Raw genomic sequence first — 26,348 nt, 5'->3', positions numbered from 1 at the left:
TTGAAAAATAGTTGTCACTTTTCATTGTTGAAATTTAAGTTTTCAATCAAGAAAAGAAAAAAACAAATTTATTTTAATTTGATGTAAGTTGTCCCTTTTTTTTATTTTTAATGTAGAAAATACACCGTGTGTATTTTTTATCAAATAACCGATTATCCCAAAAGCTTAAGCTGTTAGGAAAGGCCACATCAATGGTTTTATGTTATTTCTAACACGCCCCCTCACGCAAGAGCCCACTTGGGCTTGAAGCGTGGATAATGCATAGGCCCACCTACCATATGCTTTTTTTTTTAAATTCCACTTTTTAATTAGAAAGTGAGGGGAGCGGGGATCGAACTCTAGACCACTTAGTCATAGAGGCTCTGATACCATATCAAATAACCGATTATCCCAAAAGCTTAAGCTGTTAGGAAAGGCCACATCAATGGTTTTATGTTATTTCTCCTTACAAGCCGGTTTTGTAAGGATGAGTTGGGCCCAATACCCATTTCTAAGATTTTTGAGTCTATCTCTTTCTTATATTGCTCTATCATATTATCTAAATTAATTTTCTTTCACCCATCTTTCTAATAAAATAATCCATTCCTTCTTACCATGCATGCCGAATATATATGTGACCTATAGTTTCGTCAAAATATGTAATGATTCAAGATTTGCACATGATTATTCTTTAGAAAACTAAATTTGTACGTATATGTTTGGACAATTGCTTGATAGAGAAATGACTCAAAACTTAGAATAATGGATCCTAGATTTGCAGAGATGACCATTTCCAACGTATTATCATGAAGCATGCGAACGATGATAGTACATATTGATCCTTTAGAGATGTGTGGGTATATGCTAGTACTTTTTTTCTCCACCACTATATATGTATGCATGCATGGTCCCCCAATTTTGTCTTCAAGAGAGGTGCTGTCAGATTATTTTGGAGTAGGAGAGTATACCTTAAATGCCCGCATTAATATGTCACTGCTAAAATAAAAAACAGTTGAACTAATTAATTAATTTTTTTTTTATTTAGTTTTGGTGCATGAACTAACACTCTTTTTACGTACTCATGTGTTCAGAGAACCTAAATATTATATTTATAGTGACACTTCACATCGATCACCTCTAATGTTTGATGTAAAGCACACATATTTATATTACGATAGTTAATTATAGATCAGACGATTTAAATTAATACAATTATAAAATTATTATCTATAAATAATGTTATCCTTGTCCTGCGGTAAGAGGAAATCCAAATAATTTGCATTGAAAAAGCAAGGTCATTTATTTTATTTTTTTTGTCAAATAGCCCAGTGATTAGACTCTTACACATTTAAATGTGAAGAAATGTGGAATTTAGGATTCAAACCCGATTGTTTCTAGTAACTATCATTTGAGTTACACTTACAGGACAAACAAAGTCATTTATAATATTACTTAATTAATGTATAATTTATAATTTTTTTGACGCTAGGTCATTTATACTTATATTTTCTTAAATTCCTCTCTCTCTCTCTCTCTCTCTCTCTCTCTCTCTCTCTCATTGTTGCAGTTGAAATAACAATTGCTACTTACTTGACCTGAATGGATCAAAACTGGTTCCGACGGTGAGAAAGGTAGGTTAGCACTCTGACGCTTAAGTCAGTGTGTGATCAAAGTGAAGTGAAAGTGACATAACCAAACCTTGACGCGAAAGCCAATTCATGTGTATATAGGAGAGACGATTGCAATCGTCAGTGTGAGATCCGACGTAAAATACGGGGAATCATTAAGATTGATCTAATAGTCTAAATGAAGTGCGAGGAATGTATTCGCTGCAGGTAGAACATGGGATCACCCGTGTCGTAGTGGTGGCTTGCAGGAGAAGCTATTGCATGTAAACTATGCACGATTGACTATTCGAAAAGAGAATGAATTTCAAGAAATTTTTGAGAGATTGAATAAGAAGATAGATATGCAAATGGATATATCCACAAAATAGTAGCTAGTCATCCGATCCGCAACCTAACCAGTATATATTAACCTCAAACTTCAATTGGGTTGTGATGAGACTTGAGATAATGTAATATAAATTGATCACTTATAGTGGCTATTGGTCAAATTTAACTAGAACAAATTCTAATAAAATTTAAAATAAAAAAAATTATGTTATAGCTTATAATTAATCTTTCTTTGTTCCCCTCTTTTAATTACTCCCACCATCTCCCATTATTTTCTTTTCATTCTTCAACCATTCAAATTTGAGATTAAGAGATTATATGTATCCACCAATCACCATGTCAAAGCTATACACATTAATTCTTAAAAAGTCTAATGCTACATTTCTATTAAAAACATTTTTTTTTCTTTTTTAAATGATACTAGTAATTGATAGCATGAAGTCCATAAGTGTTGTTAATTAACAATAGGTAGTATAATTATGGGACAAATAATGTTTAATTATGTCTAAAACTAGGTTAAAAACTTGAAAGAAAGAAAAAAAGGTGCTTTTACATCCACTTTTTGTCTAATCATATGTGCATGTGTGGGTTAGGAGAAATCATGGGATGAGATTAGGCATGGGCAAAAGGCTATCTCTCACTAATAAATAATGGAGACTTTGATTGAATGGTGTGTGGATTAGTGAATGTGTATTTTTTCGTTGGCAAATTGGACATTTTAGGGGACCATGTGGCTGCCTTTATGCCCAACCCTGCGGATCTTGCTCCACCTATATGTCTTGTGATTTTAGAATAAGTTACACGTTTTAGGTTATGTGCTGTTTGGTTTTATAATTTTTAGATTAGATTCTACTACCCAGGTTTTATGTTCTTAAATTAAAGGTTAGGAATCTTAGGATTGTTGTTGTGGTACTGACACCTTTCCGGCCATGACTCATACTTTTTTTAGGTCATGAGAGAGTTGCTAGAGAATCATCTTACGAGCAACCCTACAAATGAAATTCAATTATATCTTCGCACAAAATTAAAATCTCGACACAATATTTATATTTGTTTTCTATTTAACGAAAGACTCTTACTCATACTTGACGTACACATATCAACAATTTCTCAAGTGTGAGTCCATTCATTGATATGGGTATATTCCTTCTTAAGAAATTTTACATACACTTGTACTGTCGGTGTCTCACAATATCGTAACTCCAAAAAAAGCTAGTAACAATGATTTGGTCTCGGTGGTCATTCATTTAGGCATCTTAAATAGCCAACCGTTCAAACCATATTCCTTGTGTAATTGAGAGGAAAGAATACTCGTGTGTCTCACAAATTTCCCCGTGAAATTTAGTCGTTACTAAATAGTGGTAAAAAATTTGTACCACTCATGATATCATAACCTAAATAATAAAAATAATTCATATTTATTTTTCTGCAATAGAGAATTAACGAACATGATGATCATAACAATATATAGCAGAGTAGTATTTTTCATGATGCAAAGGAAAAAAAACATCATTGCAGTTATCATCATTAAGATTGTTCAAATGTTCATCAATCATTTAATAGATCTTTTAAACATAGCTCAATTGGTAGTTACCAAGAAACATTATTAAAGGGGACGAAGTTCAAACTTAGATTTCTCACTTCTTGATATTTATAGTGTGTGAGTCAAATTACTAGACTACTAGACCATTTAAACTTCTGTAAGTAAAAAACAAGCTAAAAACCGTTCAATTTAAATTATTCAATATTGTATTGTAAGAAACTTAATTAAGTCTTCATTCACAGACAAATTTGAGATATGTTGTTCAAATGTGGGGTGTTAGTAAGAAAATCCTCAATTTAGGTGTTGGAAATTTTCTCATTCCACCCACTCACTTTCTCGCCTACTCCCCTAGCGCGCAAAAAAATTCGGAAAATACGTTCCGAACTATTTTTCTAGTGTAAAATTTACACTATAAAAAATTCAAAAAACGTTTTTCGAATTGCTAGGGGGTAGGGGAGAAAGTAAGTAGGTGAGATGAGAAAATTTCGTTGAATAGTTGAAACTCGGCCTGATAAACAAAGTCCGAACGATATGTAATGGGCCAAGCATAGTTGCCTTGGGTTTCTTAAACTTGGTGTGTGTGTGTGTGGGGGTGGGGGTGGGGGGGGGGGGGAAGCAATTGTTTAAAATATAAACATAACACAAGAAACTGAGCAACATGGACCCATTGTGCAATATTTGAATGGATTATTTTGTGATTTTTTTTTTTTGGTGCATAGACGAAATGCAAAATCATCATAAACTCACACACAAGTGAGCGAGTTGTGGTTCAAACTTTGATCATCTCGTCCGACCTAATAATTTCTTCAACATTATTTTAGCAGCTAAGCCAAAACTTGTGGACTTCTGTGAAAATACCGCATTATGTTCAAATCTATTCATCCAAAGAGAAAAATTGTGTCTTTCTCCGTTCAAAAGTGTACTTCTAAATGAGTGCTAATTTTAAAAACAATCTTGTGAGATAAAAGCAGCTCCCAAGTTTAAAGCTTTCATCATCTGGATTTTATGTTTAACTTTCATAAACCTACAATGAGGATGAGACAAACGGAAAGGTCCACAAAGGAAATGAGACAAACAAAAAAAAACCACAATGAAGAGTATATAGATTTTTGCATTAACCGTAGGGAATAGGAGTATTATGTAGTAACTGAGCTGGAACTATGTCGGTGTGGTTTTCTTTATCTAATCTTGGATCATGTGCTTTATTCTTTTATGTACATTTGTTATTTTCTTTTTTCTTGATAATGTATACACTTGTTATTTTCCATTTAACCACATAGTATATGAGTCAAGTAAATAATTAGATTAGAGAGATAAATAATTATGTCATTTATAACCATTTTGTTTTTGGGTTAGACTAAAGCACATTTTTTTTTATTGTTAGGAGATAAATAATTAGATTAGATCAAAATCAAACCCAAAGGAAGTATACATTGGATATTGTTGTTTGTAACCATCCCTCATTTTGATAAATTAAAATGTAAGTAAAGTCATTTACTCAAACTATGCCATTAATATACTCAAATCTTATCTACAACACAATGATAATGTTAGTAGGTTTTCTTTCCTTATCACAAAACATTTCAATTTTTGTTCTTGTTGACATGCAACACTCTTCAAATTTTAGGAATATGTAAATTATAAAATCTCTAAACCAATTTTGCGTATGAAAACAAATAAAAGAAGTGACAACGCAACCTCACATCCCAACATATTTTAAAATCTCACCATAACTCTATTTTTATATTAAGTTTCAATAAATCCATAACAATTTATTAAAATAGATAGCAAATGCCAAACTTATTTGGTCATCACACGATTCACAATATGTATTAAAAAAAGAAATCAATATTACGATCACATGTTTGATTGTACCAAAAAAATAAAGACTTTATTATATGAAGTCACTATAGTATAGTTGGATGGCTTAATTTGGTTAAAAAAAACTTAATTAAAAAACCTCTTTCATTACTCTAAGAAATCAAACTCATAAACTTTCATTTATAAAGAATAAAAGACTTTATATATGTGAAGTGTGACACACTACAAAATACATTGCTAAATTATTTTATTAGTATTAAGTAAAAAAATGTTATTGTAAAAAAAAAAGTCAAAAATAAAATTCTATGAATAAACATTCCACTGCCTCTAACTAAATGATTTAGCTTAAGTGATCAACACACTCTACTTAAAGACAATTTTTTTTAGAGAAACCCAAATAATTTCAAATAGAATAATTTTTTTATCAGATTTTACTTATCTTCTAAACAAAACTTCGAATTACCATAGTCATTTTCTTAAATAAGCCCGTTACGGGCTTCGAGAGGGAGGGGCACGAGGGTCTGCGTGGTGGAGGGAGTTGACACGTATTCGAGATGGTGGGGCGAGTCAGGGGGAGGGTCGTTTGGGGAGCACATCTCGAGAAAGGTGGGGGATGAGTCTGACACTTTTTTATGGACTGATCCCTAGGTGGATAGGACTCCGTTGTGTGAGCGGTTTGGGTGGCTGTTTGACCTGGCAGAGAACAAATCGATTTTAGTGGCTGAGATGTTCTTGTTGGGATGAGGGCTGAGGGGGAGGCATAGGAGTGGCAGAGTCAGTTGAGGGCGTGAGAGGAGGAGATGTTGGGGGAGTGTCAGTCTTTACTTCTTACCATCTCCTTGCAGGATCATGTTTCAGATAGGTGACAATGGCAGCTTGACTTGGATGGTGGCTATACTGTTCTGCTTATCAACTTTTGACAACACATGATGCAATTACTTTGGATGTTGCGGCAGGTCTTATTTGGCACTCTCAGGTCCTTTTGAAGGTATCTATCTTTGCGTGGCGGCTCTTGCAGGTTACCTACCAAAGCAAACCTGATCTCTCGATGCATCTTATCTCTGGCGGCTCATCATTGTGTTTCTAGTTGCGGAAAGGTCGAATCAGCTCAACATTTGTTTCTCTCCTGTAGTACGTTTGGTTCTCTTTGGTCTCTTGTCAGCTCTTGGATCGGCTCTTCTTTGGTGATTGCTCAGACTCCTTCGGATCATTTTGTTCAGTTTACTGCTTCAGCAGGAGGTTTTCGAGTATGACGCTCCTTCATGCAACTCATATGACTTGCTTGTGTGTGAGTTCTGTAGACCGGAAGAAACCACAAATTGTTTGGAGGCTAAACAAACTCATTACATCAAATGTTGGAGAAGATCAAAACCTTTTCTTATAGGTGGTTGAAAGCGACGAGTTGTACTTAAACTTTAAACTTTCATAGTTGGTGGTCTAGTCTCATGCTCTGCTCAACCCTTATTTAGTTTCTTTTCGGTTTCTTATACTTTGACTCTTTTGTAACTTTTGTTAGTCTCTCTTGACACGCAAAAAGTCATTTTCTTAAATACCGGAGCTTTACTAAAAAAAATAAATAAATAATTTCCAGCTTTATTTATTTCTTAAAATTATTCTTGACCCATCCTAGCAGATCGGATTTAAAGCTTTACGTACAAACCAAAAAACCATTTATTAAGTTACTTCCAAATTTTGCCTAAAAAAGGTTTACTTCCAAATTTCCCTTCACCTCTACGAAATAATGCAAAACAATAATATAAACTTAAATTCCGATCATACCCTCACTTTAAAAGAAATCCTTGACGTGTCACAATCCTAGTTGCAAAAAACACCAACCGCACCATATTCTAACCGGAGAGAATTTTCATCCTTGTTCTTCACTCCCTTATTATATCACTCACACAAGTCACAAACAACGAACACATACAAAACAATTTCCTCACAGATCTATCTCCCAATTTCGATCTCAAACGCTATGGCGTTTTCGAGATCCATCGCATTTTCTTCAATTCTTCTTCTTCTCTTCATCAATGGTAGCCGCTCTTTCTACCTCCCTGGTGTTGCACCACAAGATTTCCAAAAGGTTACTTCCATTTCCATTTCCATTTCCACTTCCATTTCGATTTTGATTTCAAGCGAAGTTGTTTAGGTTTTCCGTTTTTTGAATTTCTTGTTAATTTCATCGGTAATGCTTATGAATTGCTCGATCTGTTTGTTCAAATCTGAGATCTGTGATGGATTTGAATTTTGATGTAATTGTTTCAATTTTGTTGGTGATGAATTGGAAAATGTTGTGATATTGCTCTGTGTGATTGATGATTATTGAATGTGCGTGAAATTTTAGTTGTTATTATTGTTTTTTTGTTAATTTGATTTCGATCTGGTTTTAGTGAAGGAGTTTAGTTATATCTATGGTGCGAGTGTGACGGTTTTTGATGATTTGATTCGGTTTAGTTATTGTAGTGTAAAGTGACGGTTTTTTCAACTTTCTTGTTTTTGATGATGATTAGCTGTTTTAGTGTAATAGAATTTAAGCTTGATTTGCAATCTATAATTAGAAAAATTAGAAATGTTTAGTTTTTGGCTGTGGATACATGCGATGTGAGGATGTTGGAAATGTAACTGTAGGAGATTTGTACATTAGGAATATGAAACAATGTGTGTGATTGGAGAGGTTTGACTAGACTTGTGGTGCTAATTAGGTGAGTGATTTGAGTTTTGATGTAAGAAATTAGAACTTTGCAGGAAGAGAGTTAAATATTTTGTGGAATTTGTTTGGTGTGTTTTAATCGATGTTGTCAAATAGTAGCTATAGCATAGTGAAATTTTAATAAACCATTATTTTTGTGAATTATGATACATGATTTAGTTGAAAATGTTGTTAAATAGCGGCTATAACAGTAACACCGTAGCATAGCGGAATTTAAATAAACTCTTATTTTCTGCGATCTGCGGTTGACAACACTGCTTTTAACAATCCTAGAAATAGAATCAAATCATGTTTTGTTTGTTGTGTCAAAAAAAGGTAGATATGGATTTTGGAAATCTTTCTTGATTTTCTTTTGCCTAAAGACTGTGTGTGTATTTGGGTAAAACTGGGATTTGAATAGTATTGGCATTACAATATTGATTTGGTTGGGAGAGTTTAAAGTGATGCGATTTATGTCTGTTTAATCTTAAATACTAGTTTGATATTAAAACTTAAAAGTATAATTTTTTAAACTCAACGGAAAAACTATTTTTATCATTTCTAGTCAAAACAAGGTTTGAACTTTGAAAGCAAAGTCAAATTTGCCAGACAGTAACCAAAGACTTGTATTTTCACTAAAATAAAATCATGTTTCACATGAACTAAAATAACTTATCACAATGTTCATTGCGAAACCAAACACACACTACAGTTTACTTTATTCGATTATTTTGTAGTTTTTCTGTTGTTTTTATTTTTATTTCTATTCTATATTTGGTAATCATACTTCCTTGGACTCTGCTACCCTTATTCTCTGAGGTGATGTTAACCACCTACAAAGGCATGATGCATTGGGTGCTTGCAAGTAGTATCCAATAAAGATTTTGGTCCTTCATTTATCTCTTTAGTTTCATTTCATACCATTTAATTCATGTTTTTCCTGTATTCAAATTTTAATCAGTAATGAATATTCAGAATTTATACATAGATCTACCTCTAGACTGACTATTCCAATATTACATGGTGCAGGGAGATCTATTGCAAGTGAAAGTAAACAAATTAAGTTCAACGAAGACCCAACTTCCATACACATATTATTCACTTCCTTATTGTGCCCCAGAAAAAATATTGGATAGTGCAGAGAATCTTGGAGAAGTGCTTCGTGGTGATCGCATTGAAAATTCACGTTACGTGGTAAGTTTTATATGACATGCTAACAATTGGCTGGATAGTTGTGTTTTAGTTATCAACTGATTTACTCCGTGACATATTTGCAGTTTAAAATGCGTGAACCACAAATGTGCAATGTTGTGTGTAAGCGTAAACTTGACGCCAAAACTACAAAAGCATTCAAAGAGAAGATTGATGATGAGTATCGAGTGAACATGTATGGTGTGCCAGTAATCGTCTTATATTTTTCTGCCTGTTTTTGGCCACAATCTTAATATTGAGTATCTTACTGTGGGTCTACCTTCTATGTGCAGGATTCTAGATAACCTTCCTCTGGTTGTTCCCATAAAACGTGTGGATCAGGACTCTACTGTTTATCAGCTTGGTTTCCATGTTGGACTCAAAGGACAATATAGTGGGGTAAGCTAATTATTCTATAAATCAATGTCTATTGTTGTGAATGCTATATATTTTCGTGTGCTTACTATGTTGAAATACACAGAGCAAGGAGGAGAAGTTTTTTATACACAACCATTTGGCATTTACTGTCAAATATCATAGAGATTCGCTCACTGAATCTGCTAGGATTGTGGGCTTTGAGGTTAAACCATTCAGGTCTGTATGTTCGTGCTTGTTTAGTTCTATGAATTTATTCATTCTATCAAAGCATCTGTAGTATGCATACCTTAGTGATTTTTTGAAATCTGAATGTTGATTTACAGTGTTAAACATGAATATGAAGGGAAGTGGGATGATAAAACTCGTTTAACAACCTGTGACCCTCATGCTAAACATACAGTTGTCAACTCCAATACTCCTCAAGAAGTTGAAGAGGGCAAGGAAATCATCTTCACATATGATGTTGAATTCCAGGTGAGATTATCTTAATTAAATTATGCTTGTATACTTGCTACTTTTGAATGCCTATTGGCTTACATTAGCAAAGTAGTTAAATATATGATTTGTGTGGAGAAATTCATCACTAAATAGATAAAGTTCCTCGTGTATTATTCTTATTTAATTATTTTTGGCTTCTCATAAATAAATTTCTATTTTCCCCCTTGCATTCAAGTAGAGTGTTATTTTTCCTCCCTTTTCCTCTTCCTGTTGTTATCATTTAAGTGAAAGGTGAAGGCGGAGTTTATTCTGTATAACCTTTTACGTTTGCCTTCATGCAGGAGAGTGACGTGAAGTGGGCTTCAAGATGGGATGCCTATTTGCTGATGAATGACGACCAAATTCACTGGTTCTCAATTGTGAACTCGTGCATGATTGTTCTCTTTCTCTCGGGCATGGTGGCAATGATAATGCTGCGTACACTTTATCGTGATATTTCAAAGTACAACGAGCTTGAGACCCAAGAAGAAGCACAAGAAGAGACGGGTTGGAAGCTTGTCCATGGTGATGTTTTCAGGCCACCAAACAACTCAGATCTGCTGTGTGTTTATGTTGGAACTGGTGTTCAGTTTTTTGGAATGATTCTAGTAACAATGCTCTTTGCTGTCCTTGGATTCCTTTCTCCTTCAAACAGAGGTGGGCTAATGACAGCCATGCTCTTGCTATTCGTTTTCATGGGGATTTTTGCTGGTTATGCATCAGCCCGCTTATACAAAATGTTCAAAGGATCAGAGTGGAAGAAAATTTCCCTCAGGACTGCAATCATGTTCCCTGCAACTGTCTCTGCCATTTTCTTTGTATTGAATGGTCTCATTTGGGGACAAAAATCATCTGGAGCTGTGCCATTTGGAACAATGTTTGCTCTGATCTTTTTATGGTTTGGAATCTCAGTTCCACTTGTTTTTGTTGGTGGCTATATTGGATTCAGGAAACCCGCAATCGAGAATCCTGTGAAGACAAACAAAATCCCAAGGCAGATCCCTGAGCAGGCGTGGTACATGAACCCAGCCTTCTCAGTTTTAATAGGGGGAATACTCCCATTTGGAGCTGTTTTCATCGAGCTTTTCTTCATCCTCACTTCAATCTGGTTGAATCAGTTCTACTACATCTTCGGATTCCTCTTTTTGGTCTTCGTCATCCTTGTTATCACTTGCGCAGAAATAACTGTTGTGCTTTGCTACTTCCAGTTGTGCAGCGAAGATTACTTGTGGTGGTGGCGTTCTTACCTCACATCTGGCTCTTCTGCACTGTATCTCTTTCTTTATGCAACATTCTACTTCTTTACCAAGCTTGAAATCACGAAGTTGGTATCTGCGATACTATACTTCGGTTACATGCTTATAGCTTCTTATGCCTTTTTTGTTGTAACTGGTACCATCGGATTCTACGCATGCTTTTGGTTCACAAGGCTCATTTACTCATCAGTCAAAATTGATTAGTCAAACTCAACAGTCAGTGGTCCGGGGTAATCTACCATACTTCCTAAAGGATGAGGAAAATCCGTGTAAGGATTTTGAAATTCAGGTACTACCGTGTTCAGAATCAGATGTAACCTATTCTATACAATTTTGAATTGTGACGACACCGTTATTCTTTTGTTTCAATATATCTTATACTTGCCCAAGTTATCCAGTACAGACAAGGTACCCCAGCAGTCTGCTTTCTGTGTTATTTCTTGTAGAATTACAAATTCCCTGTTTTAGATTATTTTTTTAAGTCTTTCAATTGAAAACAATATATCTAATATTTTTTGTAAGATCATTTAATTTTTTTAAATCCTGAACAATGTATGTGCCTTTTATTTCTTAGTAGTAGCAGTGTAATAAGACATCTTACTTGAACGATGTATGCAATTGTTCAAATTACATAAGCACGAGGGTCGTTGGCTTTTGAGTTAGCTTTCGAGTCTCGGGCATTTAGACATCTTTCTTTTACCTTATTTTTATGGTGGACTTCTAGGGTTAGTACTTCTCTGGTATTTATTTAGACTAATGGTTGTTAAACATGATTCATGGTGAGGGACTTACTTGTGAGCCACCTATTTTTATTATTATTGAGACTGGTACATGTTTTTCAATAAACCCTTGCACAGAATTTAATTTAGTTAAGAACATCACATGATCAAACCTCTCCATGGTCATTTTTCCTCTTTCTTCCCTTTCCTTTAAGACTCTTCCCTTTGTTCTAAGATCACGGGGAAACCTTAAATCAAGAGAAATCCAACACATACGCGAGTATATTCTTACATTAATTAATTTTTTTCTTCTTTCTATCTTTGCAGTCGTGCTACATTCATCACAAACCCAACCACCCTACTTTCGGTTATCATTTCCCTATCAATTTACGAAAGGAATCATTTATAAATTTTAACGTAAACCACATGCAAACAAAAAAAAATCTAGTTTAGAAATATTATTAAAACTGTTGTAAGGTATAGTGCTTGCTTGCTATATAACCAACTTAAATTATAACCAAACAAACAAAAAGCATCAACTTGCAAGACAGAGACCCTTATAACTTATAAGGCCACAATCATTTGTTTATTCGGTTATTATTATAAAATTGTAAAAGAACAAGACAGAGAACCTTATTTTACAAAACAATTTCTAAGATTTCCAAATCAAAGCCAAACTAAAAGACAAAATAATACTCGCTTTAGTCTCTATTATTAGAAAATAAATTATTTTTTAGATTCATTGTATAATTGATATATTTATAATCTATATATTATTATCTTTTACATGAGTTGGTGGATAATCTTTAAGTATATCGGTAAAATTAAGAGCTCTTTGAACCGGCTGATCACGATGAGTTTGAGATTTAAGTCACTTAAACATTTTTTAATTCAAATTTAGCAGAAACTTAGTAGTTATATAAAATGAAATATACAAAAGCAACACACACTGAAATCAAGAGAAAGTGAATCATAGAGAGAGGAGAAAAATGGCAGGGAGGCACTGTTACAAGGATGTGATTCCATTCACAGCAATGGTTGCAATGGAGTGCTCAAACGTTGGTGTCAGTGTTCTATTCAAAGCAGCTACTCAAATGGGATTGAGTTACTATGTCTTCATCGCTTATTCATATGTTATCTCTACTCTTGTTCTCCTTTTGCCTCTCCCCTTCTTCTTCAAACGGTAATGTCTTTTTACATATTCATCAATTCAAATAATCCATTCTTCTCTATATGTCCATTTTTTCATGAGTTAGATGTTCATCTTTATGAAGGTCAAGAGGGCTTCCTCCTTTGAATGTGTCTCTAATCTTCAGAATTTTTCTCCTTGGAGTTTTGGGGTAATATACAAAGCAATATTGCAAAAGTGGACTTTCTTTTAAGATCATTTGAGATTTTGACAATTTTGTTTGTTAAGTAATATTATTGATCTTGATTTAGCTTAATTTGATCAATTGGTTGAGTGAGGCAGAGTTGTAGCTCAGCTCTTTGGATATAAAGGACTTCAATACACCACACCTACTCTTTCTTCTGCTCTTACCAACCTTATACCTGCTTTTACATTCATCCTAGCTATCTTTTTCAGGTGCCTATCTCTCTCTTACTCTTGAAAACTAACTATGAAATCACTTGCTTTAACAAGTAGGGATATGTTTAAATGCTTAGAATTCATTTTTAATAATATATCTGATGCTTGTCAAACATGCATGAAATTCATTTGAATTTAGCGATTGGATAATACATGATGCATAGTTCATACAATTTAATAAACACCGTCATGTTATGAAAATATAACATGACTGTAGTGTAGTCGGCCATTTGTAGACCATCAGATTAAGATCAGACAGTTCAAATTTTATAATAAAAATTTATCTTAAATTCTGAGTTGTCTAATACAGTCTAGATAATACAGTCTAGATTTGCTGACTGCACACCGCACAAAATCCAAATCCCTTAAACAAGTGCTTGCTTCATAAGGTTGTTGCCTAGTAAACTCTTCCCAACAAACCCTTACATAGCATATATTAAAAAAACAATCCACTCAAGCAAACGAGAATATCATCGATTATTAAATTAAAGATCTAATAATTTGAACGAATAATGCAGAATACATCATTTTCAAGTTTGATTGTTAAACGTCTCCACCAACAATGATGACATTTCTAGTTTTTGTTTTTTTATGAAATCATTTCTAGTTATTATAGTTATTCTCGAAGGAGAAGGACAATATTATATAGGGTCCACTTTACCTTTCCTTGTAAAAAGGCTAATTACAGAAAACATTTTAAAGTCTAATTACAGAAAACATTTTAAAATCATTAGTCAAGAGTTGTAAAATATAATAAAAATTTGTTAGTCTACAATCTCATTATTTCACTATACTTCATAATTTTCAAGATATAACATTGCGTCGGGAAAAAAAAATAACATAATGAATATTTTCTTGTAATATTTTTCCTCCCTAAAAAAACCCAATCTACATCCATAAATCCTACATCAATTGACAAAAAATGTCGAAACTTATATGTGTAAGTTTATAATGGTTTTACCATATCGTCTATCTAAAAAAACACACCAATGTACTCTAGTCCCTCTATTAAACATTAAAACACCCTAAATGTGAGTTTATAATAGTTTTATCATATCGACTATCACTCTATCTATAAAAAAAAAAAAACTAATCTACTCTGGTCCCTCCATATAAATTACACTATTTTCAATTTTGTATGTTTCACTATAGTTATTTGCTATGTTTTTATTGTGAACATTACTGGTCAATGAATGAAGGATGGAGAAGGTAAATATAAGATCAAAAAGCACTCAAGCAAAAATATTGGGATCTACAATATCAATATTAGGTGCACTCATAGTTGTTCTTTACAAGGGTCCAACAATCATACCCTCATCAATACAACCATCACCACCACCTATTCTTAATTCTCCAATAAGTTCAACATCAGAATCAAATTGGGTTCTTGGTGGATCTCTAATTGTTATTGAGGCTCTTATCATTCCAATTTGGTACATTGTTCAGGTACATTGAATTCACTAGAAAACTTTGAAGATTTGAGACAATTTTCATATAAATTACTAACATAAAATTTTGTTTCTTACAAACAGACTAATGTTATAAAACAATATCCATCAGAGATTATTGTGGTCTTTTTATACAACCTATGTGGAACACTAGTGTCTGTACCAGTATGCTTACTACTTGAATCAAATTTGAGTGCTTGGAAGATAAATCATGACATAACATTGTTCTCCATTTTATACTCGGTGAGAAGCTTACATAGATGATCAATTTTTATTTTGGTTAAATCGCATATTTGTTCTCCTAACTTTCACAAATTTTTTATTTTGACCCCTTAACTTTTATAATAGAACTTTCGACCCCTAACTTTATCCTATTTTGCAAGAGGTTGGCCACCACTTATTTTGATCAAGTCAACGCACACGTGGCAAGCGACTCAATGCCACGTCAGTATGTCTTGCCCATATGCTGACATGACATTTTAGTGGGTCAACCTTTTGCAAAATGGATTAAAGTTAAGGGTAAAAAATGTTCTTATGAAAGTTAAGAGCCAAAGTTGCAAGTTTGTAAAAATAAATCCTGCCCAATATAAGACTAACTCGGGCGGGCGACCGATTGCGCCATCCACAGGGAATTTTTTGCACAGGACTAAGTTCTCTTGTTCACACTTGGGGACTCCATGTTAAAGGACCAGTATATATATCACTCTTTAAGCCTTTGTCAATAGCTATTGCTGCATCTTTCAGTGCTATATTCCTTGGTGATGCACTCTATTTTGGAACGTATGGATTTTATTCCCTAACTTTTCAATTTAATTTTAGTTATTCTATAGAAAATTTGCCTCATTTAGTATATTTTGTATGTGCACTTTTAACATATACATTTCATTTTTCAAATGTTTGCAGTGTTGTTGGAGCAGTAATAATATCAATTGGATTTTATGCTGTTTTATGGGGAAAATCCAAAGAAGAATTGAATGAAGATTTTGACATAGGTAGAGTTTCACTTCCATCCAATACTAAAACTCCTTTGTTGAAAGTATCAAATGTGGTAGATAGAGGAATCACACATAATGATTGTTGAAGATTTAGTAGATGATATGGTATATGTAGTTGTAAGTGAAGTTGACAATTAAAGCTTATTTCTTTGTTAGGCTTTCAACATATTTGAATAACGCAAACATCTCTATTTGTATATGTCAATTCCTCAACAATCCTATAATATAATGTCACATAGCTCAACTCAATTTAAGAACATATGAACATGAACATTGCTCAAAGCCTCAAACATTTCTTCTTCCAACACATTAGATATGTGAATTTTTTGTCTTAATGGATCAAATGGCTTTAAATTTTCATAACCTTACTTCTAACCTCCTTGAATTGCTTCATAATCAAAGTATGCAACTTTTTATTGCCAAATTAGTAAAGTAGATGTTGCTTGAAGCACCCTTTCTAATCAAATCAAAACCTAATTTTTATTATCCCTAAGGCATTAAAAATCGAACTCAGACCATTGATTAAATGTAAAATTGATTAAATGTAAAAGACCCACATTGTCTCATCTTAAACACTCTTGGATTTAATATCATTTTTTTAGTATTAACTATCTAATTATGGTTGCAAGTAAGTAAAATCTAATAAAAATTTCATTTTACAAAAAATTGAACTCAGAATTCTCTCTAACGATGAATATTTAACATCTAATCTAGTCCGGAGATCAATTCTGATCTCAAGTGGTTCCGGCCCCTCCGATTGTAGTCCTTCCACCAACTAACCAAACGATTGGTGGATCAAAATCTTTATTTATGAAACAAAAGGGAAGTAATAACCTCAAGATCTTTATTAATCAAAACCTAATAACTCCTCTGAACTTAAATATAAACAAAAAGGTACATGTAATTGGTTCAGAATTTAAAAGACCAGAACAACATCACAACCACAATTTTGACCGCATCAACCGTAATTTTAAACTATGATGTTTAATAGGCCATATTTATGTATGTCTATTATTTCTTAGGATGAGTATCTTCAGGATCAGCAACTCCAACAGAAACCTTAGCAACATCAGCAGCAGATGCTTCTGGCTTCTTCTTTGTATACAAAACCGAATATCCAACAACACCTGTAATAAGCAAACCAACAATAGCCATTGTAGATAAGTTGAATGGAAGTGATTTCCTTTGATGAAGAACATTTCTAGTAGAGCCATGATTACTTCCTGGTGGTCTCTTTGAAGCTTCTACTCCTGCTGCTCTTACTTCTTCTGAACTCATTTTGTGTGTCTCTGCATTTTTTCTCCATTCTTCACTTTCAGTACTCATTTTTATGATTCTCTTTGTTTCTTGTTTCTATCTTTCTCTTTGTTTCACTTCTTCTAGTTTCTGTTCTGTTCTATGTGGATGGATGGATGGATCAGTTACTTAATTTGCATCAAGGGAATAATTAAAGATGTTGCTTAGCCACGTTTCATGTTAATTTGGTTGTTTTCTCAACACGTAGATGCTACGTGTCATTGAAAGTTTGCACGTGTACCTTAACCATTTATTTTGTTCACACATGCAAATTACTGATTAGTGGTGTTGTACATAAAAAATACACCTATTGTACATCAAAACATTTGTTTATTAATTTAACTAGTAATAGACCAGTATTCTTAATAAATGGTTTTGATATTAGTGGTGGTGGGAGGTGGCCGACTGCCAGCGCTCCGCCACGACTATGGTGAAACCGTCAGAGCTCCATCGTTGATAATTGTGAAATCAGTTGCCGAAGTTCTGCCATATTGGTCATCGGATGTCCGCCATTGACCACGACGACAAAAAAAAAGGAGCATATAATATCATGAGTATGAGGGATTTGGATGAGTGCAATCTGACTACACGCAGTTAGTATAATTGGACCATCCGATCAAGATCTAACGATTTAAATTTTATATCCAAATTTTAATTGTTTATAAATATAAAATTCAAACTTAATTTTTGAATCATCTCATTTTAATTCGACATTGGTTATTGAGCTGACTACACTGCAATCACCATTAGCCGACTACATACAATCCGAATCCCGGGTAAGAGTGTCCAATGAGAAGTACTCCTGTTAAAGTTTTCTCATGTGAAATCTAAGTCCTTCATTCACTTTTTTTGACATACTAGACTTTTTATTATAAAATTTCTACTCGTTGCATGTCTTTTAAGCACAACTAATAAGAATTTGACACCACATTTATATTTAATTTTTTTATAAAAATAATAGAAAATAAAAAAGTTAAAGATAGAGAGAGTGTCTGCTTGATTGCTTGAATCACCACAGCATCCGCAAACTCCCAATTTCCTTCATTGTTGTTTTTATTCTTCATTGTTGCTTCACCACCATAGACAACACGTCGCCAGCAAGTTACAACATGTTAAAAGTCTCACATTGGCTAGAGATATGACAAATATAGCCTTTATAAATGTAGTGCAAATCTCAACTCTCAAGCTAGCTTTTATGGTTGAATATAAGCCTCTAAAATTCTAATTAAACACGTTCTACAATAGACAACAGTCTCAACACGTTCTCCATTGTTCCTCCATTGTTGTTCTCCATTGTTCTTCTTTTGCAATTTATTTTTTTTTACTTTTATTAAAAATAAATAATCACAATCAATCTTCTTTCTATTTTGTCAAAAATAAAATAATCACAATCAATCATTGAGTCAACAAAACTCAAACCAACACCATCTTCTGTTTATGAGAAATTTTAACTCTTTCTTCAATATGTGATAAACTAAAAATGAAGACTTTGACAAAAGAAAACACTGATAATTTGACACACATCTTCATTTTAGAGCTGACAGATCATAGATCTAGCTTTATATGAGGATTTAAGCATGGACTGAAAGAAGGAATTTGATTTGATCCAGTTATGGGAGAGGGTAAGGATATTGCAGAGACGGAAGAGAAAGAAGACCAAAGTGCAGAGAGAGAAGACAAAACACTTTCAATTTCATTTTTTTAAAAAGTAATCTTCTTTATGTGTTGTCAATATTTGATTGAATGTGCCTAAATATCATGTGTTGGGTATCTGCTCAACTAAGACTTTCTCATGCCACAAATGGTGTACTCCTTCGTATACTTTTGAATCCACGTGAATTGGTAGAGAACCAAGAAATCACCAGAACTCATAGAATTGTAAGAGTCACATGGTATTATTGAAACTAACCCCGTTTAGATTAGCTTATTTTTGAGCTTATACAAACAGTTTATACAATTTTTATGTATTATCATAAATCTGTCAAGATAGTTTATGATAAAATAGCTTATAAAAATACAATTTTCACTAGTGTGAACTTATAAAATAGCATAATACCTAATTTATATTGCATAAACTGTTTGTATATGCTCAAAAATAAGCTAATCCAAATGGGGTCATAATCCTCTTATGTATTTTAGGCTTTGTTTGGATGATCAAAGAAAGTGGAAAGAAAAAAAGTTAGAGGAAAGAATGTCAAAAGAAAGAAAGTGAGTAGAAAGTGAATGGAAAGTGAGATAATTATTTGATAGTTTGGTAGAAGTGGAAATAAAAGGAAAGAAATAAACAATATTGTTTAAATGACTAAAGTACCTCTATATAAAATGCTAATATATATTTAAAATAATAATTTTATTTAATTATATAAAACTATGCAACCGTAATATTTTAACATCACTTTAAATTGCTTTGGAAAGAAAAAAAAATCAAATAGATTTGCAGTAAGCACTATGCATTACAGCATTAGCCACTAGCTAGCCCCATTAGTTTCATAAACACAAGAGATTTGAGGGTCTATTTTGCAGTAAGCACTATGGATTAGCCACTAAAAACTATTTGCAAGAAAACTTGGAAAACTATTTGAGGGTCTAAACTCTAAATTCATGTTCTTTCAAGATTAATGGAGTATCTATTTGCAGGAACACTTGAAAAAAACTAACGGAGGAACCAACCGTCACAACCAACACATATTTTTCCCCAACCAAAAAAAATTGGATAAATAAAAACATAATTTTCCCCAACCAAATCCCTCGACATAATTGTTTCTTCCAATAAACCATCAAAGTAGTCCTTAATTTTGTAGAAGGCTCTTAAATAAGTCCCGGAAATCATTACTCCTTTCAGCCTTAATTATAAACAAATGTTACTTTTTAAATATATTAATAATTAACTAATGTATCTAGTAAAAAAATAATATTTACTTATAATTAATACAGGAAGAAGTAATATTTTAAAAAGGCCATAAGTTCTATTAAACTGACAAATTGTCCTTAATTAACCACTTCTTATCGATTTAGTCTATAACATACACTCTTAAAAGACTAATATGAATGAATAAAGGTATGACAAATGCTAAATAGTGTCCCAGGGGCACTAGTTAAGAATTTAAATGTAGAAAATTTATCTTGAGTATTGTGTAGTCAACACATTAAAAGTTTAAATTTTGATTTTTTTTTTCAATGCATAACTTCTCTTTTATTTCCTTTTTTAGTTCCTTAACTAGTGCCCGGGGCACTAGTTAGCAAGACCCGGCACGTATTAATAATTTTAGAGATCTATGTAGTGTATGTGTATGATTTAAACATGGTTTTAATTTGGGGAAAAATGGTACTCCCTTATCAAATTATAAGTCATTTTGAGAGAAAAAATTATATTAAATTATAAGTTGTTTTACATTACTAAGGAAGCATATAATGTTAGTTTTCCTCTTATAACCTCAATTATTTATGGGTCTTGCTAACGAGTGCCATTATTTATTACTCTATCTTTTTTCAATTCTTCACTTTATCTTTTTCATATCATTAATGAATGACAATTTTGTAAACTAACTCATAATTTATATTTTCTATACAACATTAATTATATTTCTTAATTTGTGTAATATATGTTCAAAACGACTTATATTGTGGTAGAGATAGATTAATAATAAGCGAATGTGAAATTATAAAATTGGATCCATCTATAAAAAAAAAAACATTTTTAAGAGTATATAGACTAAATTTTTTTAGGTTCATTGTATGATAATGTATTTAGTCTATAATATAGACTACATACATTAATTATACAATGAATCTATAAAGGTGATTTTTTTCTTCGGTTTATTAGAAAGGTAATTTTTACTTATATAGTATTACGGAAGAAGTACTTAATATTACAAATTTATATATTTGATGCCCAATATTAAAAATTTCTGACTCCGTCACTTTACCCGTTAAACCTTTTTCTAACAAACACCTAGGATTCGTCTAGCATAGTGTATCCAAAGTTGTGTAAAAAAAAAAGTATTCAAAGTACTTTGGTGATAAAAAAATAAAAATGAATCATTCTATGAAAATGTAAATAGTACAGTAAAAATTGAAGGAAAATGTTAACATGTGTACCAAAGGTACATATTAAGAAAGCAAAAGTAAAAATAATATATTGAAATATGTGCATTTAACTTCTTAAGCATTAAATTTTTTTTAATAATAAATATAATTTTCTATATTTAGAACCTTAATATGTGCATTTTATGCACATATTAACATGACCCAAAATTGAAACTCCTCCTCTACCCTTCCAAATTCTTGACTAGCCAGTATTATGAAGACCACAATTTTTTGACCGTTACTTCCTTATTCCCAACCAATGCACAAGAAAACAATACACAGTGGACCCCACACCATAGTAAATCTAGAACGTTCTTTCACAAATCCCAACCATCAAACAACGGCTAGTTTCTCATTACCACTCCATAAATACAACACTCCAAAACTCACACTCTTCACATTCCTAAACCAACCTCATTTTCTGCATCTGTTACAAAACAAAAACTTCTTTTATTAACTTTTTGCAAAAAAAAAAAAAAAAAAAAAAAAAAAAAAAAAAAAAAAAAAACTTTTTGCAAAAAAAAAAAAACAATGGCTGTTTCATCTTCTTCATCTCTTTTGCTCCTTTTTCTTGTGTTTGGTTTTGCTGCAGCAACTAAGGATGTTTTGCTTGGTGGAAAGACCGATGCTTGGAAGATTCCATCTGAATCTGATTCACTCAACAAATGGGCTCAAAGTGTTCGCTTCCAAATTGGAGACCATCTAAGTAATTATCACTTTTTTCATTATTTTTATCAGTAAAAATTCAATAATCCAGATCCTTTGTTTTCATCATCTTAGTAGTTAGTATTATTTTTCCATTAATTAATCTTGTTTTTTTTATAAGTAAAAATTCAATCTTTATGTTGATTTCTTCATTATCTTTGCAGTTATAACCTTTTCATTCATAATTTCTTTATGTTATTTGTAAAAATTCAATCTTTTTATGTTATGTTTTCATCATCTTGGTAATATTCCTAAAAATCCTTTCTTTTTTATGAATTCAATTTTTTTTAACATTATCAACATTTTGGTGATTTTATCTCCAAAAACCCAATTCCTTTTTATTAACCTAAATTCATTTTTTCTTTCTTGTAACCCTAAATTCCCAATTTTATTTTTCATAATTTTCATAATTTTTTATTTCTTATTTTCAAAATTTATGTTTTGTTTGTTGGAAATGTATAAATATTTTATTGAAAATTGTGTATTCAATGTTTTTAAAGTTCAAATTTTGACTTTTGACTTCTATTTAATATCGTTTTTATTTCCTTAACAATAACAAGTGTAAATCAAAATTCATTTTTTATTTTGATATTTTATCATTTGTTTTGACTAATTATTCATTTTTTTTTCACAGTTTGGAAATATGAAGCTGGAAAAGACTCAGTTTTGCAAGTTACCAAAGAGGATTATGTGAGTTGCAACATCTCAAACCCAATCAAACAATACAATGATGGAAACACAAAAGTTAGATTTGATCATTCTGGTCCATACTACTACATCAGTGGAGAAAAGGGTCACTGTGAAAAGGGTCAGAAACTTACTATAGTGGTTATGAGTCCAAGGGGAGGAAAGAGTCCTACTCCTGCTGCTTCCATTTCACCTGCAGTTGCACCTTCACCAGCTGAGGTTGCAGGTCCTGGTCCTGCTGTTGCTCCAGCTCCAACTAGTGCGGCAACTGTTTTGCAAGGTGGTGGTGTTTTTGTGGCTATTGGAGTTATTGTTGCTATGTGGCTTTTCTGATTTGAATCGCCCTTTTGTTAATTTTAGATTTTCTTAGTATTATATTATTGGGATTGGTTTAAAAACAGTCACAGTGAGGTGATTGTTAGCTTGTTATTTTTGTTGGGATCTTATTAATCAAATTTTAATATAAATTATATTATCATATGTTGGCCTTATCCTTGTTCATTTTGCTATATATATCTTCTCAAGTTATATATAAGAATTGTTAAATATGTTTGGATCTCATCCCCAAAAGCTAGCTCAAAGGGTGAGGTTGCCCTCACATATTTATACACTTCACATCCCGGGAACCTAAGCAATGTGGGACTTCAAACAATCTCCAACAACACAACAACATATTCAACACCCACCCTCACGCCTAGCGTGGTCCTGGGTCAAATGCCCACATTGCAGTCCTTAACCCGGCTCTGATACCATGTTAAATATGTTTGGATTGTTAACAATCCATAGAAAGAGAAAACATAAAGTGGCTAGGGTTTCATTAGGAATAATCAAAAAGTAATTGAGTACAAAATAATAGAAAGGTATAAATACTAAAGTATAAAAGACTAAACTACCCTTAATATAATATATTATTTATATATTATCTAACATCCCCCCTCAAACTCATGATGCATTAACAGGAAGCATCGAGAGTTTGTCAATCAAGAAATGAAAACGTTTAATAGAATGAGTTTTCGTGAACAAGTCTGCAATCTGCAAGGAGGAAGAAACAAATGGTAAAATAATAGTGCCATGTTGAAGATGATGACGAGTGAGGTGACAATCAATCTCAATGTGTTTGGTGCGTTCATGAAAGACCGAGTTATGAGCAATTTGAATGGCACTTTTGTTATCACAATACATAGGAGTTGGTTTAGACAGCGGAACACCCATATCAGAAAGAAGCCAACGTAACCACACTATTTCTGAAGTGGTAGTGGCCATAGCACGATACTCTGCTTCTGTTGAAGAACGAGATACAATGTCTTGCTTCTTGCTCTTCCAAGATATAAGAGAATCTCCTAGAAAAATACAAAAACCTGTAGTAGACTTGCGATCAGTGGGATCACCAGCCCAATCTGCATCAGAGTAAGCATGTAACTCCAACGAAGAAGATGAAGGAAAAAGAAGACTCTGAAATTGAGTTCCTCGAAGATAACGAAGAATGCGAAGAACAGCTGCCCAATGCACTGTAGTAGGAGAGACAACAAACTGACTGACAATGTGCACTGCATAAGCAATATCTGGTCTGGTAATAGTAAGATACACCAAGCTGCCAACCAAAGTACGATACAGAGTGGGATCCGATAAGGGAACGCCATCAGAGGGAGCATATTTCACATTGAGCTCAAGAGGACTATCTGCTGATCTGGTATCAGAAATACGAGATTGTTCAAGAATATTGGCAATATATTTAGATTGTGAAAGAAGATAACCTCTAGGGGAGTATGCAACCTCAATCCCCAAAAAATATCGAAGAGTGCCTAAGTCCTTCATCTCAAATTGTTTAGATAACTGTAATTTCAACTCATTGATCCCATTAACATCATCACCTGTAATAATCATATCATCAACATATAGGGATAATAGAATACGACCATGAGAATTGGTCCTAAGAAATAAAGCAGAATCATGATCACTAGAGCGGAACCCAAGAGATGTAATTACGGTAGAAAACTTCTCAAACCAAGCTCGTGGAGCTTGTTTCAGACCATATAGAGCTTTCTTCAACTTACACACTACTCCCTTATTATGAGAAATACCTGGTGGAGGTACCATATAAACTTCCTCCTGAAGATCACCATTTAGAAATGCATTTTTAACATCCATTTGAAAAATATTCCATTGACGAACAGAAGCAACAGCAATAAGAGTACGAATAGTAGTCATTTTGGCAACAGGAGCAAATGTTTCTTCATAATCCATGCCATACTGTTGAGAGAAACCCTTAGCAACAAGACGTGCTTTGTATCGCTCAACTGACCCATCAGATTTGGTTTTGATCTTGTATACCCAACGAGACCCAATAGCACGTTTTCCTGGTGGAAGAGGTACTAAATCCCAAGTATTTGTCTTATGCAAAGCAGCAAGTTCCTCTGCCATAGCCTGCTGCCAAAGAGGATCAAGAATAGCTTCTATTATTTAGTATTTTATACTTTAGTATTTATACCTTTCTATTATTTTGTACTCAATTACTTTTTGATTATTCCTAATGAAACCCTAGCCACTTTATGTTTTCTCTTTCTATGGATTGTTAACATGGTATCAAAGAGCTTGGTTGATTCGATCAGAACTTGAAAAGTGAAGGTTTGGTTTATTCTCTCCCTGGATCTTTGGATCAGTGTCTTTCATACTTTGAATTGTTGGAACGTGAGTTTATTTATAATTAATAGTATTGGCACTTTTTTTTTTGATTTTGTGTTGAGTATTTTGGAAGTACCTGTGATCAATCGGTTAACATACTTGGAGCATCTTTTTTATTGCATTTGGTGTTGGCAACAATTTCAATTTGGAGCATCTTTGTGATTCAATTTGTTACGGCAACAATCGGTTAACATATATTCTTTGTGATTGAATTTTGTTTCGGCAACAATTAAAGTTTGGTTTCCCTTGATTTTTCATAGTATATTGTAATGGCTAGTGACAAAGATGATTCTCTTCAATCTATTAGTGTCCAATTGAAAGGAGAAAATTATCCTTATTGGAGTTATGTAATGAGAAATTTTTTGAAAGGAAAAAGGGTGTGGAGTTATGTTGATGGAACCTATGTTAAGCCCACTGATAAAAAAGATGAAGTAAAGTATGCAACAGAGTTAGATACATGGGAGACTAGTAATTCGAAGATCATTACTTGGATCAATAATTCTGTTTCTCAGTCAATAGGTATGCAATTAGCAAAATATGATACTGCTAAAGAGGTTTGGGAACATTTAGAACGATTGTATAAGCAGTCTAATTTTGCTAAACGTTATCAGTTGGAAAGTGACATTAGAGCTCTTAAGCAAAATAATACGAGCATTCAAGAATTTTATTCGGCTATGACTAATTTATGGGACCAATTGGCTCTCATGGAACCAGATGAATTAAAAGCTGTCAAAGCATACCTTGACCATAGAGAAGAGCAACGATTAGTTCAATTTTTGATGGCTCTTCGTGACGAATTTGAGGCACTGCGTGGGGGTATTTTACATCGTACTCCTCTTCCCAAGGTTGACTC

At 33.0% G+C, this 26,348-nt stretch overlaps 4 protein-coding genes and 1 long non-coding RNA gene across 6 annotated transcripts; 3 read left to right on the top strand and 2 right to left on the bottom strand.

Annotated features, from left to right (window-relative positions):
- Positions 1 to 7,025: 7,025 nt before the first annotated feature.
- On the top strand, positions 7,026 to 11,975 carry LOC123915923 (transmembrane 9 superfamily member 8). Its single transcript, XM_045967209.1, has 7 exons — positions 7,026 to 7,381; positions 9,017 to 9,181; positions 9,265 to 9,374; positions 9,472 to 9,577; positions 9,660 to 9,772; positions 9,880 to 10,030; positions 10,336 to 11,975. Exons 1-7 carry the CDS (start codon positions 7,274 to 7,276, stop codon positions 11,491 to 11,493), a joined length of 1,911 nt encoding a protein of 636 aa, XP_045823165.1. The 5' UTR covers positions 7,026 to 7,273; the 3' UTR covers positions 11,494 to 11,975.
- An 827-nt stretch (positions 11,976 to 12,802) lies between these two features.
- On the top strand, positions 12,803 to 16,236 carry LOC123915915 (WAT1-related protein At4g15540-like). Its single transcript, XM_045967195.1, has 7 exons — positions 12,803 to 13,191; positions 13,283 to 13,348; positions 13,480 to 13,593; positions 14,796 to 15,042; positions 15,129 to 15,287; positions 15,673 to 15,824; positions 15,948 to 16,236. The coding sequence occupies exons 1-7, from the start codon at positions 12,998 to 13,000 to the stop codon at positions 16,123 to 16,125; spliced, it is 1,110 nt and encodes a 369-aa protein (XP_045823151.1). The 5' UTR covers positions 12,803 to 12,997; the 3' UTR covers positions 16,126 to 16,236.
- A 582-nt stretch (positions 16,237 to 16,818) lies between these two features.
- On the bottom strand, positions 16,819 to 17,633 carry LOC123915906. The gene has a single exon (XM_045967185.1). It carries the CDS (start codon positions 17,363 to 17,365, stop codon positions 17,051 to 17,053), a length of 315 nt encoding a protein of 104 aa, XP_045823141.1. The 5' UTR covers positions 17,366 to 17,633; the 3' UTR covers positions 16,819 to 17,050.
- Positions 17,634 to 21,624: 3,991 nt separating this feature from the next.
- Positions 21,625 to 22,073, bottom strand: LOC123915899. The gene is made up of 2 exons (XR_006812024.1): positions 21,931 to 22,073; positions 21,625 to 21,878 (listed from the first exon to the last, which is right to left on the bottom strand). It is a non-coding gene; the product is annotated as an uncharacterized LOC123915899 (long non-coding RNA).
- LOC123915888 (early nodulin-like protein 1) lies at positions 21,822 to 23,293 on the top strand. 2 transcript variants are annotated; one of them, XM_045967167.1, is made up of 3 exons: positions 21,822 to 21,898; positions 21,952 to 22,127; positions 22,761 to 23,293. In XM_045967167.1, exons 2-3 carry the CDS (start codon positions 21,953 to 21,955, stop codon positions 23,144 to 23,146), a joined length of 561 nt encoding a protein of 186 aa, XP_045823123.1. In that variant the 5' UTR covers positions 21,822 to 21,898; position 21,952; the 3' UTR covers positions 23,147 to 23,293. The 2 variants fall into 2 exon arrangements, with proteins under 2 accessions (XP_045823123.1, XP_045823124.1); XM_045967168.1 differs by having other exon boundaries at positions 21,844 to 21,901.
- The last annotated feature ends 3,055 nt before the right edge of the window (positions 23,294 to 26,348 follow it).

Source organism: Trifolium pratense, linkage group LG1, assembly GCF_020283565.1.
Source record: "Trifolium pratense cultivar HEN17-A07 linkage group LG1, ARS_RC_1.1, whole genome shotgun sequence".
NCBI lineage: Eukaryota > Viridiplantae > Streptophyta > Magnoliopsida > Fabales > Fabaceae > Trifolium > Trifolium pratense.
This window is presented reverse-complemented; position numbering and strand designations above follow the sequence as displayed.

What these genes read in the sequence shown, in the direction of transcription:
- LOC123915923 (XM_045967209.1), top strand. Translation starts at nt 7,274, where the DNA reads ATGGCGTTTTCGAGATCCATCGCATTTTCTTCAATTCTTCTTCTTCTC. An exon ending in CACCACAAGATTTCCAAAAG is followed by an intron (nt 7,382 to 9,016) that starts GTTACTTCCATT and finishes TACATGGTGCAG; the next exon opens with GGAGATCTATTGCAAGTGAA. An exon ending in GATGAGTATCGAGTGAACAT is followed by an intron (nt 9,375 to 9,471) that starts GTATGGTGTGCC and finishes TTCTATGTGCAG; the next exon opens with GATTCTAGATAACCTTCCTC.
- LOC123915915 (XM_045967195.1), top strand. Translation starts at nt 12,998, where the DNA reads ATGGCAGGGAGGCACTGTTACAAGGATGTGATTCCATTCACAGCAATG. An exon ending in TTTCTCCTTGGAGTTTTGGG is followed by an intron (nt 13,349 to 13,479) that starts GTAATATACAAA and finishes TGAGTGAGGCAG; the next exon opens with AGTTGTAGCTCAGCTCTTTG. An exon ending in GATGCACTCTATTTTGGAAC is followed by an intron (nt 15,825 to 15,947) that starts GTATGGATTTTA and finishes AAATGTTTGCAG; the next exon opens with TGTTGTTGGAGCAGTAATAA.
- LOC123915906 (XM_045967185.1), bottom strand. Translation starts at nt 17,365, where the DNA reads ATGAGTACTGAAAGTGAAGAATGGAGAAAAAATGCAGAGACACACAAA.
- LOC123915888 (XM_045967167.1), top strand. Translation starts at nt 21,953, where the DNA reads ATGGCTGTTTCATCTTCTTCATCTCTTTTGCTCCTTTTTCTTGTGTTT. An exon ending in CCAAATTGGAGACCATCTAA is followed by an intron (nt 22,128 to 22,760) that starts GTAATTATCACT and finishes TTTTTTTCACAG; the next exon opens with TTTGGAAATATGAAGCTGGA.